The sequence below is a fragment of the Pseudophryne corroboree genome, chromosome 1 (genome assembly GCF_028390025.1).
Source record: "Pseudophryne corroboree isolate aPseCor3 chromosome 1, aPseCor3.hap2, whole genome shotgun sequence".
Taxonomy (NCBI): domain Eukaryota; kingdom Metazoa; phylum Chordata; class Amphibia; order Anura; family Myobatrachidae; genus Pseudophryne; species Pseudophryne corroboree.
In genome coordinates this window covers 516,583,535-516,600,305 of record NC_086444.1, presented here as the reverse complement: position 1 = coordinate 516,600,305, position 16,771 = coordinate 516,583,535, and the positions used below count along the sequence as shown (strand labels likewise).

The 16,771-nt window shown below is 42.9% G+C and overlaps 1 protein-coding gene across 5 annotated transcripts in view; it reads right to left on the bottom strand.

Moving 5' to 3' along the window:
- Window positions 1-1,657: 1,657 nt before the first annotated feature.
- Window positions 1,658-16,771, bottom strand: part of KANK1 (KN motif and ankyrin repeat domains 1) — a 350,857-nt gene continuing 335,743 nt past the window's right edge. For all 5 annotated transcript variants that reach the window (XM_063913934.1, XM_063913936.1, XM_063913938.1 and 2 more), the window contains exons 7-12: window positions 15,661-15,748; window positions 12,959-13,178; window positions 12,103-12,245; window positions 8,193-8,393; window positions 4,784-4,882; window positions 1,658-2,493 (exon numbers count right to left, since the gene is read on the bottom strand). In XM_063913934.1, coding sequence (XP_063770004.1) covers window positions 2,428-2,493; window positions 4,784-4,882; window positions 8,193-8,393; window positions 12,103-12,245; window positions 12,959-13,178; window positions 15,661-15,748 — 817 coding nt within the window. In that variant the 3' untranslated portion in view covers window positions 1,658-2,427. The remainder of the gene's footprint in view (window positions 2,494-4,783; window positions 4,883-8,192; window positions 8,394-12,102; window positions 12,246-12,958; window positions 13,179-15,660; window positions 15,749-16,771) is intronic.

Sequence of the window (16,771 nt, the reverse complement as noted above, 5' to 3'; positions counted from 1 at the left end):
CGAAATACGGAATATTCCGAAATACGGACTTTTTTGAGTGAGACTGAGATAGTGAAACCTTTGTTTTTTGATGGCTCAGTGTACACAAACTTTGTTTAATACTCAAAGTTATTAAAAATATTGTATTAAATGAACTTCAGACTGTGTGTATAAGGTGTATATGACACATAAATGAATTCTGTGAATGTACACACACTTTGTTTAATGCACAAAGTTATAAAAAATATTGGCTAAAATGACCTTCAGGCTGTGTGTATAAGGTATATATGAAACATAAATGCATTCTGTGCTTAGATTTAGGTCCCATCACCATAATATCTCGTTATGGTATGCAATTATTCCAAAATACAGAAAAATCCGATATCCAAAATTCCTCTGGTCCCAAGCATTTTGGATAAGGGATACTCAACCTGTTTATATATATATAGTGATGTGACAGCTTTTGCTTAGCTGCACGTTACATATGCGGTACAATAAATATGTGTCTACAATAAGTAATAGTCCGGAGATAAACTGCTCCTGTTTTGCAGACACATGACTTAGTGTCATTATTATCATTATGTATGACTACTTAGGGAATTAAATGCAATACTAAATGTACTAAAGCAGCCACTGTATAGGCAAATGTCACTGAGCCCTCCTATTTTCTTGCATTGCCCTTCATGCACTTTTCACTGTCAATAACGTGCTGTACGCAAATACAGTATAACATTTTAACCCAGCAGTATTCCCTTATCTGTAATGTAACCTTTCCATATAGTTCACAGAAATCCATATATTAGTATGCATGCTGCAGATATATGATGTTTACCTGTTAATGGTGAGATATTTGTAATAGCGATGCATGGAGCAGTTTCGTATGTACACTGATAAATATGTGTGTGTACATATATAGATTTGTACTAGGACAGTGCATCGCTGGGCCCGGTAAGAAGATTTGCGTAGGAACCCAGTAAAGCCTTTTCCTTCCTTGAACATGCACAGTTGGATGAGAATTGGCCGCTGCACAGCTAGTTTATGTACCGTAGTGGCCACAATACCTGCACCTTTTGTAGTTCTGCTAGTGATTAGACTATTTGGAAGTTGACTTGAAATTCCACAAAGTAACACTTCATGGAATGCCAATAAAAGTATCCAACATAGGGGGGAATTTAATTAGCCCCGATAATTTTTCGAGCGGTAAAACAGGACTTTACCGCAATATTTCATTTTTAAGCAATCCAAATTGAGCCCGTTTTTGGCACCCAAAAAATTACCTGTTTTTGGGCGAAAACAGGTAGGATCCGTGATAAGTTTATAACCTATGTATTTTCGCTTGCGCATTCGCAAAAGCAGGGCACTTATCAGGGATATTTTTTGAGGACCTCAGCAGCTCCCAAAAGAAAATCCACGATAAGTGCAGACGTTGGACTGACTTCGGGCTAATTGGACAGTCCCGGAGGATCAATTAGCCCACGGTAAATGACGACAGGCAATTTATATACCCCCATATACTCCATATTTTCTATAACCAAACACCAGGGTGCATTAAGGATTAAATATGGCATGAGTGAAAAGTACATAAAGTTTATTGAGATAGTATGGCAAGAGTCTAAGGCACTTCAAACGCTTAAAACAAAGAAATCTAAAAGAAACATGATGAACAATTATATAAATATGCAGAGAAGTGGACAGCTTATTTATTTTTGCAACAAGAGACATACATACTGAGTAATCTAGACATTTGATATTTATAAACATTATACAGATATTAATACATAGCACTAAAAGTATTTATACATATATTCAGCACATGTGCTCGTGCGTGTATCTTTATCTTCTTTTACAGATTAAAAAAGACGCAGAAAATACTGAATTTCTCAACATTTGTAGATACTATTGTTTTCCTTTAATATAAAAGTTACATAATACATACAGTCCAGAGGACAGCTTTCCTTAGTCCATTCAGATCTACTGAGGGCTCTTCTACACTTAACTAAAATGGAACAACCAGTGGCCCAGCTCAAGCCAGGGATATGGATACATTTCATGAAGATAATACCTCAATGTGGAATGGAGAGTGGGGATTAGGGTCAGTATAAATATATAGCCGAAAACAATGAGCAGGCACTATGGCACTTTCTAAGGTCTTTGACAGTCTTGAGTTCTTAGATTAGTCATCGAGTCCGGTTTCCCCCTCCTTCAAAAATAAGAAGTCTTGGTGGGTTTCATAATAAACTTTGAAAGCCCAAAGGTTGGAGCATGCTCATGTTCAACATACAGCTTTGTTCCAATTCTAAGACTGCAGGCTTCTCCATGAAATTTATATACATATATTGCTTCAGTCTGCTGGTGCATTCAGGCACAAGGACAAGTACATTCAGTATCTGTCGATAGCACAATATCAGTTAGCAGCAGGTCGGAGATGGCAAAAAATGTGTCTTCTAATTAACTGTCAAATGGACTTCTCTGTGTTGGACTGGGCGGGAGCTTCTTGCCCAGTCTGGGTGTCCCCTGTAGAGAGAGGTAATGGGAAACAGATTAGCATAGATTTTTGGAAGTTAAATTGCAAGAATGGAAATATGGTCTAAGGAACAGATCTGGCAGATTTTTAAATATCCAAAACGGTATCCGGACTCCAGGTCGACAGCACAAAGGTCGACACCAATTGGTCGACACACCTTAGGTCGACGTGGACAAAAGGTCGACATGGACAAAAGGTCGACAGGAACAAGGTCGACATGGAAAAAGGTCGGCATGAGTTCTTCACGATTTTTTTCTTTTTTTGAACCTTTTCATACTTAACGATCGACGTGGACTACCATTGGAACGGTAAAGTGTGCCGAGCGAAGCGAAGGCACCATGCCCAAAGCATGGCGAGCGAAGCGAGCCATGCGAGGGGACGCGGTGCACTAATTGGGGTTCCCGGTCACTCTACGAAGAAAACGACACCAAAAAAACATAAAAAACTCATGTCGACCCTTTTCCATGTCGACCTTTTGTCCATGTCGACCTAAGGTATGTCGACCAATTGGCGTCGACCTAAGGTGTGTCGACCTTTGTGCTGTCGACCCTCAGTCCCAGACCCATCCAAAACATGCAAAGTTATGCAAGTATATGACTAGGAAACAAAGAGAAACTAAACAGGAAGAAAAAAAATCTAATCTTTAGAAAGAAACATAAAAACCGAATACAGGGGGTGATTCACTAAGGATCGCTTTCCTCTATGCAGTTTACCGATAGTGGGGACACTGCACATGCACAGGACTCGTTCTGAGCATGTACAGAACGGGTCCTGCGACGTGATCGCAGGTATGCAAGTGCCTCTGCCTGATTGACAGGCAGAGGCGTTTTCTGGGAGTGGTGTAGCCAAGGACTACATCGTGGACACAGTTTCCTAGGCCTTGCAAGGCCGCCTGTGATGGCAAGCCTTAGTTCATCTCAGATGCAATCGCATCCTGCATTTGCATTACTAAGGATTGCAATCACAAAGCTGCTGCAAACAGCTGTGCATTTGCAATTCTTAGTGAATTAGGCCCACGGTCAACAAAGTCATATTACGGACATGAGTTATGCTTTTTTTGTAACTTGGAGAACAATTGAATAAAAGTACAGTCACAAGTAAGAGCATACAGAGGTATCAAAAGGCAAAAATAAGTAGAAATGAGTAACAGTGAATGAGAAAAAGTGAAGAAATGAAGAATTAGTGGAAAAGCAAAGCAGATAACAGGGATTTGTGTAAGGCCCTATGTAATAAGCACTATTTATCTAACCAAGCACAGCACAGACATTAGTGGTGCCAGTGCAAAAACAAATGGACACTGTACATGGGTTTCTAACAAAGCACATATGGATCACACGCTGTACCATTGATTCATCATGCAATTTATTAAAACCCCATGTACACTTACAATCTATTTTAGCATTAATAATTAATATGGGTGAATGACGATAAACATAATTTAAAAGATGGCTAGATCAGTGATCGCCAACCAGTGAGCTTTGATTGGCTCACTTACCGACGCCATATTTCAAATGCCCGCCGCTGCGCCGCTGGAGACTCTGCCACCCTCTCCCCGGAGTCCGGACTGCACAGGAGAGGCGCGCTGCGCTGTCCTCCCCTTCCATCCATCATACAGGAGGAGCAGCACCGTCACCAGCAGCGGTGAGCACTGCGGGGGGGGCATTGTATATGGCACTGCGGGGGCACTGTATCTGGCACTGAGGGGGCATTGTATCTGGCACTGTGGGGGGGCATTGTATCTGACACTGTGGGGGGGCATTGTATCTGACACTGGTAGGGGCATTGTATCTGGCAGGGGCATTGTATCTGACACTGTGGGGGGCATTGTATCTGGCACTGCTGAGGGGCATTATTGGTGTATCTGGCACTGCTGAGGGGCATTATTTGTGTATCTGGCACTGCTGAGGGGCATTATTTGTGTATCTGGCACTGCTGGGGGCATTATTGGTGTATCTGGCACTGCTGAGGGGCATTATTTGTGTATCTGGCACTGCTGGGGGCAATATTGGTGTATCTGGCACTATGCGGGGGGGGGCAATACTTGCAGTTGTAAGGCCACACCCACATTTTCGCAGGAACGTGCGCGCATTGGGTGTAGCCCTTTCAGAGGTTTTACTTTCCGAAAGTAGCTCACACCCTAATTAAGGTTGGAGACCACTGGGCTAGATAGTTCTTGTGCATGCAGGGGCAGATGAGGACAATGTAAATAACCAGTTGGAATTAAGGCAACTACAGTATGTTACATTCCACATAGAGTTCTGACTGGATGGCTTCACTTACTGGTGATGGAGTCTTAGAAAAATTAACATGAGCATACAGTAGTACTGCTATGTCTTTATGACCGGCGTCCAAGGCAATAGACAAGGCTGAGCTTCCATCCTAAGTGCAGTACAAAGAAGAAGAGTAAACATTACAGCAGGGCACATTGCTGTTAATCTAACACAATCATATCACAGGGGTCTCACAAAACTTGTTATTAACTTGTCTACACATACACATTGACTGCAGCCTAAGCCAATCTCTGTCTGCTGCTTGTCCATGAGTACTCATTTTATTAGCCAATCACATCATTGGACTGTTCACAGCAGGGCATGAATATGCTGATCAAGTGTGAGGCAGTGACCTGTATACATTGTATGAGGAGACGGCTGCACGGTCTCCATCAGCATACTAATGAAGCAAGGCTCCTGTTACACTGATACAGGAAGGCTGTAGTGTGAAATGTTTTCCATCATGGCTAGTGATGGAGCCTATGTGACAGTAATAACTATACCTAGGGCCAGATGTATCATCGCTTGGAAAGTGATAAAATGGAGAGTGAAAAAGTGCCACCCAATCAGCTCCTAACTACCATTTTTTTTTTTAAACACAGCCTGCGATATGGCAGTTATTACCTGATTGGCTGGTAATTTTTCTTTCTCCATTTTATTACTCTCCAAGCGATGATGCATCTAGCCCCTAGTCTCGGTACAACCACAAGCTACAGTAATACTGTTATGCAACACAATTGCCAAATAAATGGTAGTGGCCAGCAGAATTAAGAAACATTCATCTCTGAATGCTTAGTGTTACGTATATAAAGTATAGTTGGACTGGAACAAGCAATATTGTGTACAGGAAAAGCTGATTTTTTTTTTAGCATATTTGGATGAAACGTTGATAACAGATGGTTATGGAGCAATCGTATGTGAACTCATAAGGAGCAATACAAGAAAACACACCGTCAGGACAGTTACAGATGTGTTCTCATACATCTAGCATCAATACATTATACAGCACGAGATGCCTGGCGCAAGTGATCTGCTGAGTCCTGTGCAACTCTGCTAACTGGGGTCATTCCGAGTTGATCGCTAGATAAAAATTTTCGCAGCGCAGCGATTAAGTGAAAAAGCGGCACTTCTGCGCATGCGTATACGGCGCACTGCACACACGTGACGTACTTTCACAACGGCCCATGTATTTTTACACAAGGTCTAGCAAAGCTTTTCAGTCGCACTGCTGGCCGCAGAGGATTTGACATGAAGTGGGCGTTTCTGGGTGTCAACTGACCATTTTCAGGGAGTGTTCGAAAAAACGCAGGTGTCCCAGGAAAAATGCAGGCATGGCTGGGCGAACGCAGGGCGTGTTTGTGACGTCAAAACAGAAATGAATAGTCTGAAGTGATCACAAGCGCTGAGTAGGTCTGGAGATACTCTGGAACTGCACATTTTAATTTTGAAGCCGCTCTGCGATCCTTTCGTTTGCACTTCTGCTAAGCTAAAATACACTCCCAGAGGGCGGAGGCATAGCGTTTGCATGACTGCTAAAAACTGCTAGCGAGCGATCAACTCAGAATGACCTCAACATCGGGTGTCTTTTTTGCCGCAAATGCATCTCAGTCTCCCGGTGTTTCCTAGTCACATTGTGCTGTGAATGTGCTGACTAATTTGATATATTGCACTTGTATATCTGTGTGTGACTGAGTCTGTATATGAAGCACAACAGAACTTGTATTGGAAAAAACCTGCGTATATAGATGCAGAGACTCAGTTGCACACAAATATACATGTTGCATATCAAATTAATCAACAGTCTTTTGGTGTGTCCTAGTCACAGTGCATTGCAACTAAGATGTATTTATGGCAAAAAAAAAAGAAACACTTCATGCTAACAGTCTCTCACAGGAACTAGCGCGCTGAGAGTGGCTGTTTGGAGCAACTGCAGCAAGTATATATGAGGACACATCTGAATTTTAGTGTACTTAGTGCAAAGTTTCAAACTGGCACTAAAAACCAACCTATTCATCAAAGCATACCCTCCTGACGCATAACCTAGTCCTGAGGCCGCTCCTCCATCCCCCTGCCTCATGCCTTGAGCATCTCAGTTTTGCTTACATACTGCCATCAGGCTACCTCCCGCCTGCTTGCACCTCATGACATCTGTCTGTCAACCCTTCCCACTAGATTGTTAGACACATTTCACTCACAGCTCTCCCCTACTCAGCGACCATCTATACCCACTTTTTCTCCTGCTTATAAAGGCTCATCTCCATCTATGGCCACCAGCCTCTAGTAGTACGATGATCACTCCCTCACTACTTACATCTTAGCTGTATTATGTCTTGAGAATTGTGGTGCTCTTTGTTACCTGTACTCTATTTGTTATTTATTTACTGTAATGCTAAGTTTTGTCTCCCTGTACTGTCCTTTGTACGGCGCTGCGAAACACTTGTGGCGCCTTATAAATAAAATGTAATAATAATAATAATACTTCTCCGAAAGAAAGGTGCAGAGCTATGTAACGTCAATTCGAGGTGTATGCTGTAGTAGACATGCTTACTAATGACTGGAGTCTGTATTTGAGAGACATATAGCAAGGTGCTATGGGAACTGTTCAAAGGGCGTTCGTCTAATCACTAATATTCTGTATACACATGCTGTATATTTGCTGTATATTTATGTCACTAAAATGACAGCTGTATCTGACAGGCAGCCCAATCACATCTGTGGATTCTATGCCTATGGGAGACATACAAAAGACAGATTACCAGAACTATTGACCCCATGGCTGTGTTGAATATAAGAATTTCTTATTGTACAACAATTAGCGATTGTTAGATCGCTACTAAACCACTAACTAGAGGTGAATATGGAAAGGCATTTTTTTATCAGTCATAAATGTCTCTGTAAAAAGTCCAATGGCAGAATGGGAATATATGTATCTGACAAAGCAAAGTATGGGCCTTCGCTGTCAGTTATTTTAGGCTTGTACAGTTACACGGAGGTGACCCTTAGTAGGCATTAGCTGGCCACACACAGTCACCATGTAGCCATAATGTACAAGATGCTGTCCAGCATATGGGCTAAGCAGCCGGTAAACCACCACTGTAACAGAAGATGACAGGATAGACCGGCCAATAGGGTCAGCTGCAGTCACCTCCTGGTGGCACTTACCATCATCTCTAATAGTACTAACAGGCATGGGACTACACACTGCATTAATCAGGCCAATTGCATGTGGGAAACATTACTGTGCAATGGAGAAAAGTCCTCTGTCATGATCAAAGCCTTATCTCACCTCATTTATCTCGATTAGAAATGATTTTTACATACATATTTGCAACAATTAATTTGTAGCTCTATTATATAAAGCAGCTCGCATTGTAAGTCTAATAGTTCATTCCTTTACAGTGACAGAGCAATGTACATACATTGTCCTCTAATGCAGCATTACATCCGGGCTGGCCCAGCAGCAGTTTGACGATCTCCACGTGTCCATGCTCACTTGCACACATTAACGCTGTGGAGCCTTCATCATCCTGGATGTTAACATCTGCACCACAGACCAAGAGAGCTTTGACCATGTCTATCCGCCCATGGCTCACTGCGAGCATCAGAGCTGTCTGGCCTGCCTGGAAACAGAAGACAAATACACATGAGTGATAACATACACATGCGCCCTGAGCAGGGCCGGATTAAGCCTTTGGGGTGCCCGGGGCACTTTAGACAGGGGGGCCCCGGTGGAAGGATGGGGGGGGGCAGCTGTGTATATAATTGTATATACCTCCCAACATGACCCATTCCAGGAGTGAAAAAATGCTCTCTACCTGGATTTTTCTCTCAATATATGATTGTAGTCACCTGTGTTGAACTATTTCATTGATAAGAAAGGTGTTTCAACACAGGTGGTTGTAATCATAACTCCAAGAATTTTGTCCCTTCTGGAATGGGTCATGTTGGGATGTATGGATTGTGCACATTACATTTAGCCCAATGATTTATATTAGCTTTAAACTAATAGTTTAATAATACCTGGGTACTGTTTAGAGCTCCACCTAATTGAAAGACAACTATTTTATAAAATGTAATTATAGTGGAACAAAGACAACTTAAAGAACCTTAAAATACACATAGAAAAATAAAATCTATAATTTATCTGGTCACATGCAAAAATAGCAGCAGCCTCTACTATTTACACACTGGGACAGGACTCAGGAGGACTCTATCTGTGTGTGTGTCTAGAGCTTCATTAGAAAATAAGTTACACAGGACTCAGACACCCAGGTGTGGAGAGAACTGTAAGTGACACATGTATTCCACCCTGTGTCACAGCTCTCTCCACCCTCCTATCTCTTCTCTGGTTGGGAAGCCCGGTAGATAGTTCATGAAATCTGATACTCCTGTGTCTCTGCCTGCACTGCATACTGTCCAGCTAGCATTCTGGCTGTCTGGTTCTACTGTTGCATAAGTGGGAAAGCTAGTGATTTCAGTGTGCTCTGGCCGGGGGGCCCCCTGACAGAGGGGGGGAGGGGCCGGGGTACAGTATGCCCTGCATCCCCCCCTTAATCTGGCTATGGCCCTGAGAAGAGCATTGCAGCAACAGGTGAGAAGGATCCAGGGGCCACCACTCTCTGCTTATTCTCCTTGACTTCTCTGCAGCTTTTGACACTGTAGACCACCCTCTCCTCCTGCAAATCCTTCACTCTCTTGGTCTGCATAATACTGCTCTCTCCTGGCTGTCCTCCTACCTTTCTGACCATTCCTTCCCTGTCTCCTCTCATGACTCCACCTCCCCCCCACTTCCTCTACCAGTAGGCGTCCCCCAAGGTTCTGTTCTTGGGCCTCTCCTTTTCTCTCTCTATACATCCTCATTAGGTGAGCTCATTAGCGCTTTTGACTTAAAATATAATCTCTACACGGACGATACTCAAATCTACCTTTCCTCCCCTGACCTCTCCCCTGCTCTCCTCACTCGTATCTCCAACTGTCTCTCTGCTACCTCTTCCTGGATGTCCCAGTGCTTTCTTAAACTTAACATGTCTAAGACTGAGCTGATCATCTTCCCTCCCTCCCGTATAACTCACCTCCCACAATTTCATTATCCATTGATGGCACAACTATCTCCTCCAGCCCCGAAGTACGATGTCTTGGGAGTAATCCTTGACTCCTCCCTCTCCTTCAAACCACACATTCAGTACCTCTCAAAAACCTGCCATTTCCATCTCAAAAACATCTCCAGGATCAGACCCTTTCTCACCCAGGATGCTACTAAGACCCTCATCCACTCACTGGTCATCTCCAGATTGGACTACTGCAATCTCCTCCTATCTGGCCTCCCTCAAAAATGCCTCTCTCCACTTCAATCTATCCTCAATGCTGCTGCCCGTCTCATCTTCCTCACCAAACGTACTACATCCACATCCCCTCTCTTGCAGGACCTTCACTAGCTACCCTTCCCATTCAGAATCCAATTCAAGCTTCTCACACTCACCTACAAAGCCCTCACCCACTCTTCTCCCTCTTACATCTCTGACTTTATCTCTCTTTACATTCCCACCCTTCCTCTTCGCTCTGCTAATGCATGCCGTCTCTCCTGCCAACTGATTACCTCCTCCCTACAAGATTTTGCACGTGCTGCTCTCTATCTCTGGAATGCTCTACCTCTCCCCCTCAGACTCTCCACCTCTCTACAAAACTTCAAACGGGCTCTCAAGACCCACTTCTTCACCAAACCCAGCCAACTCTCCTCCTAACCCTCTTGTCTATGCTCACTGTCTGCCCCGTCTGTGTGACTCTGGTCTGTTAGCCCCTCACCTTTTAGATTGTAAGCTTGCAAGAGCAGGGACTTCTTTCCTCATGTGCCTTTCCTTTTCTTACTTACACTATCTCATACTCCATACTCCCTTTGATGGCACCTAACCCCGGGTTTTCTATACCTGTCCTATTTTGTCCTGTACTGTAACTGCTGTTTTCTTGTTTGCTCATTTTATTATGTACTGTGTAATGGGCGCTGCGGATCCCTTGTGGCGCCATATAAATAAAGGATAATAATAATAATAAATAATAAAATACAATCACAATACACTGCACATAATGGCGATTACCTAAATGTAACGGCTTTTTATGTCACTGAGCAAGTCTTTACTTGTGGGTAATATAAATTATATCAGTGACTTAAGTAGTGTTAATTAAGTTATAGAAAACACAGTGCAATCTGCAATGGACTCATCACAGACACAGGTAACCAGGCTGAATGACCGGAATGCAAACAAACTGGACCGGTGAGCAATATGGCCATAAGTGAATCACAGAGTAAAGCTTGCAGCAAATGTCCTATTAATAGTGAATGGTAATCATCTGCATATTGAACTATGTTAGAAGCCTCCCACATAATAATTAGTAATCATTTACTCACCGCAGGTCACCAGCAGCAATGTTGGGAACATAGAAGGAGATGTATCAAACCTTCTAAAGAGGACAGGTGGAGACAACTTCTAGCTATTATTTTCTAGAACGAGTATGATGAATGATAGCTAGGAGCTGATAGACTGCAATGAACATCTTCTCTACTAGTCCTCTTTACATTTGATATATCTCCCCCATTATATCTACAGAATTTCCTTTTATAATTTTGAATAAAATCTGTCAGCTATCCAGTGATATGCTTTATACCAGAGGAGTGGTTCAGTGAGGTTTCCCTGCTGGGCTGACAGAGAGAGGAGGAGTGGCCAGTGTGTGCGGTCTCTGGGAGATCACGGTCATTGGACATATGACATAGGTGTCACATGACATATATAACGTTCTCAATGACTGAAGAGCCAGGGAAGGCAAAGTGTACGTAGATAGGAGAATCAAATCAAAAGCTATGTAAGTAAATGTGCAATAATTGTTTATAATCTGAGAACCAGTACACAAAGATTTTAGCATTAGATTGCAACTATTATGTACTGTTATAACTATATCAGACAAAACTGTGGTTCAAACCAAAAATGACAGTTGGAGCAATATGAATTAAATGAGGGGTGTGATTCTGCATAAGATAGGAAAAGTGATAGGTAACTTGTGTTTGAGCAATGTATTGGCTCATATAAGTATGGCACTGGGCTGGTGGTGCTCCCAATGTTATGTTAAACGGTATTACATTGCAGAAAAGCAAGAGACAAAACTCTGACTTGGTACATGCTTTAAATATTGATAAATCTATAGACAATTAAACATAAGAGTTTTGACTCTTACTATTCTGCAATGTAATACTGCTGTATGGATACAGACTGTAAGACTGTATGACTGGTGATTGAGTTTGCAGTCTCCTCCCCGACAACCCCACAACATGGCATTTACCTGGCTGGCTTTGGCATTGACATCTCCACAACTGAAGAGCTCCTCCACCACCTGCATGTCCTTAGTCGCTTCCACAGCTGCCAGAGCAGCGAGCATGATGGGAGTGTAGCCAGCCTTATTCTGGTGGTTTACATTACACACATCTGCAAAGAAAGGAACCATTCTAGTGTCCTGAAGTCATTAGGAAAAGCAGTAGATGGAACAACAGATTCCTTATGTATGCAGGCACCAGTAGCGGATCTTGCCACGGGCAAGCAGGACTTTTGCCCGGGGCGCTGCCTTCCGGAGGGCGCCGCACCATGGCAAGATCCGCTACTGTGTCCCCCGCTGTGAAGGGAACTAGACGCTACCTTTCTAGTTTCCCTTCGTGGAGACGACCTTTGCTGTGCGGTGCGCAATTACGTCATCGCTCACAGCACAGCATTGTGGGACTGACACAGACGCTAGGGGTCATAATTGACCTCTAGTGTCTATCTGTCCCATAGATGCGAGGAGAGGAGCGGCGCCGGCGGAGGTCTGCAGCGGTCGGGAATCAGGAGCGGGGATAGTAAGTATTAATTATTTTTTTTTGTGTGTAAGCGGCGCTACTCCTACAGGGGGCACAAGTGGGGGCACAACTCTACAGGGGGCGTAACTGACCACGCCCCCTTATGAAGCCACACCCCTATTTTCCGCCCGGGGCGCCAAAAGGGCTAGAACTGGCCCTGGCAGGCACCATGCTACAAAGCTTGCTGGTAGGATGATGCTTATACTGTATGTATGGGGTATAAACTCTTACATAATGTTACTAATATAATGATGAAGTCTGTCCAGTGACAAGGCATGTACAGATTATTGATACAAATCAAGGACTAACCTGCATCCAGCAGCAGTTTGACAATCTCAAAATTGGAATGTGACACACTGTAGTGTAGTGCTGTGTTTCCATTGCCATCGGCCATGTTGATGATATAGCGCAGGGAGGCAGGGGAAATGGCTGCAAATGCAGCAATGTAATCATCCACCATGGCTGGGACGGCACATTTCTGACTAGACACACGGAACCATTCATTTTGTATAGTGTTCAAGCACAGCCTCTGGAAACATAATACAATTAGGTAAATCATTACATGATTCTCAGTAACTTGCTCCTACTGCACAGAAATATATAATTCAACAAAGATTATTATCTTATAATTATGGCCTATTATACTGCAGTGCAAGGCTGAATATACAGTGTACTGTTGTTGCTTTCTCATTGCTATTGAAACACCCTGGAAATTTACAACAAATAATGAAGCAATATGATTTACTTGACAATCATGTAATAAGCAGTCATTGCAAATTAGATGTGCTTAGTCATAATTAGTGTGTGTACAAACTGCACTAAATTCTCTTCATAAAAGCAGCATACTGATTGGTGCTCAGGCAAGAAGATGTGGGGAGGGGGAGGGGGAGGGGGGGGGGGGGGGCTTACCCTGCCAGTACAGCTCATTACATCCTACTAGTAGTACGTGGCAGGGATCTCAGGAATACTTGCATTAGTGTATTCTATATTATTACTGCAGTAGTTTTTGTAACATTACTATGAAAATACAAGTCAGTAAATATAAAATAAGCCAAAACAAGGTCACTGCTTGTGTCTCATTTCCTAAGCAGACATTTATCCTTAAGATGAAGACAATATACGGATATGGGTGGGGTTCATAGGGTCGACAGTGTCTAGGTCAACCATGTTTGGGTCGACCACTATTGGTCGACAGTAACTAGGTCGACAGGGTCGCTAGGTCGACTTGGTGTAGGTCGACAGGTCAAAAGGTCGACATGATTTTTTAATGCTTTTTTTGGTGTCGTTTTCTCCGTACAGTGACCGGTAACCCCAATTAGTGCACCGTGTCCTCTCGCATGGCGAGCAAGGTGCTTCGCTCCACTACTGTTGTCTCGACACATTTTACTATTCTCAATGGTAGCCCACGTGGATCGTTAAGTATGAAAAAGTTTTTTTTTTAAAGAAAAAGGCAAAAACTCATGTCGACCTTTTGACCTGTCAACCTAGAACATGTCAACCTAGCGACCTGTCGACCTTGACACCCTGTCAACCGATAGTGGTCGACCTAAACATTGTCGACCTAGTTCTGGATCCCACGGATATACTGTATATATCAATTGAGAACAATTACTTTCAAAACCCATTTTTTGATACATCAACCATTTTTGGCTTTTGGAAGTGTGGCCATGTCAAAGCAGTACCATGGTGGTCATTCCGAGTTGATCGCTTGCTGCCGTTTTTCACAGCGCAGCGATCAAGTGAAAATTCGGCATTTATGCGCATGCGCTAAGTACTTTCACACAAAACTTTGTACTTTTACAGAAGCTCGAGCAATGTTTTTCAGTCGCTCGAGTGTTCGTTGTTTGATTGACAGGAAGTGGGCGTTTCTGGGCGGCAACTCAGCGTTTTCAGGGAGTGTGCTAAAAAACACAGGCGTGTCAGGGAAAAACGCAGGAGTGGCTGGAGAAACAGGGGAGTGGCTGGCCGAACGCTGGGTGTGTTTGTGACGTCAAACCAGGAACTAAACGGACTGAACTGATCGCAAGGAAGGAGTAGGACTGGAGCTACTCAGAAACGGCATGACATTTTTTCTGAGCACTTCTGCTAAGCTAAGATACACTCCCAGAGGGTGGCGGTTTAGCGTGTGCACTGCTGCTAAAAGCAGCTAGTGAGCGATCAACTCGGAATGACCACCCATATCCAGTGCTGTGATCCGACACTGTCATAAGTATGCCAAAAAAAAAATATACTCTAAAGTCCCAATTACCATCAATTGTGAACCAGTCCCTTACAGAATTCTAGCTTTACATTTTTCACCTAAACTGTTGCCCATTGAAGGCTTTATTTTTATTCTAAATGAGTCACAAAGATATTAGGGATTTACTAAGCTCTTTGACCAATCGCTTTCAAACTGCAATATGAATAAAGGCTAAAGCAGGCTTATGTAGCATTTATTCTTATTGTCATTTAAACTATCAGTCAAAGCAGCGGTGATCAGCAAGTCTAAAACTGCTGCCTAGCAAATCTACCCCCAGGACTCAGGTCTGTATTTAAGGTGTCACATTTGTATGCTTTCATTGTAACATTATTTAGTGCATTACTGATTTTGCCCCATAACATGTGCTTTCCTGCATGAATTGCAAAATTCATCCCATTGAAAGAATCACATCTTATTGTAGGATCTACATAGGCTCAAGAAAATGGCTGTCCCCCTTAAAATTCATTTAAATATCTTATCCCACAAAACTATCCCACAAGTGGTCCACAACCGCATTGCGACCACTTGTGGCGCACTATAAATTAAGTTTATTAATAATAATATAATGCTATTGCACTTTACAGGTAGGTGCAATAACACAAATATAAAGGCTCATGATGTCATAGCTGACGAAGGAACACCATTTGCGCTTTAGGCGTGCAGACCACAATTCCTTGTTAACAGTTTTGCTAAACTATTTTTCTTAAGAGTGAATTGAAATATGTGAAAGTAAGCGCACTTTATGTCTGTATAATAATCCATGTATACTAACCACATCTTTATTTCCCAAGGCCCGTGGATCATCCACTGCATCTTTCAGCACATTGCAAGCAGACAGCATGTTTTCACTTAACTCATATCTGTGTATACAAGAAAACATGTTCAATTGTGACAAATGTTTACTGCACACCAAAGGATTCTATACAGTTTTGATATTGATTTACAGCACAACTGAAATGTAGCAGACACTGCTATGAATACATTTATCATATTGCATAACAAAATGGTATGGGTTAATAAGCCTGACTTTTAACAGAGATCAGGGGTAGAACCTTCAGTACACTAGAGGCTGAAATAGGATTATCTAAAGGCGGTTCACAGACCATTGATCATATGTCAAACTTTATAGAAGGGAAAATCCTCTCTGCAGGGATCTCTTAAAATCTTAATTAATACTAAAGATAAACAAGACAGTCAGAATACAGACCGCAGCATCACGATGATCAAAGTCCAGATGGTTCGTATAGGAGTTAGGACAGCCAACGGGAAGGTATCGCTAACAATGGCGGGGGCGCACATATTGGGTATACACACTGAACAATGCAGCTGATATATTGTACCGATTCATCTGGAAAGTGCACATCGGGCAGAGATTACCCGGTTAGCAAGTGGAGGTAACAGACAAAACTGGATTGCCTGCTGTGCACTGAGGCTTGTATCACACCTGCCTGTGTTCAGGTAACGCCTCTTGTCTGCCCATACTGAGTACCCTGACTCCTCAGCCCACCAACCTTCTTTATGCTTTCCCTTCACATAGTTTCAACATATTTGCCACCATTTTTCCCATACGTTGGGGAGCATTCAATTAGCATCCCAACTGTTCCTCTAACACCTCATGCCACCAACATCGACAATTTAGCCTCAAAGGCAACAAAGGTGTGCAGGAAGATCTGTTACCGTAATTAGTGGTGATGGGAGTATCCACACATTGCCCCTAACTGACTATCCCCTTCCCCCCTTATGTATAAACTGATCCCCTGTACATGGTAAGTTGTTATGAGCACTTTGTACGAGTTTGTTTTACATTTTGTTTGGAAACCACTTACTAGTTATACAGAGCTACATAAACTGGGGGACACAACAGTCACTGAATGGCAATTCTA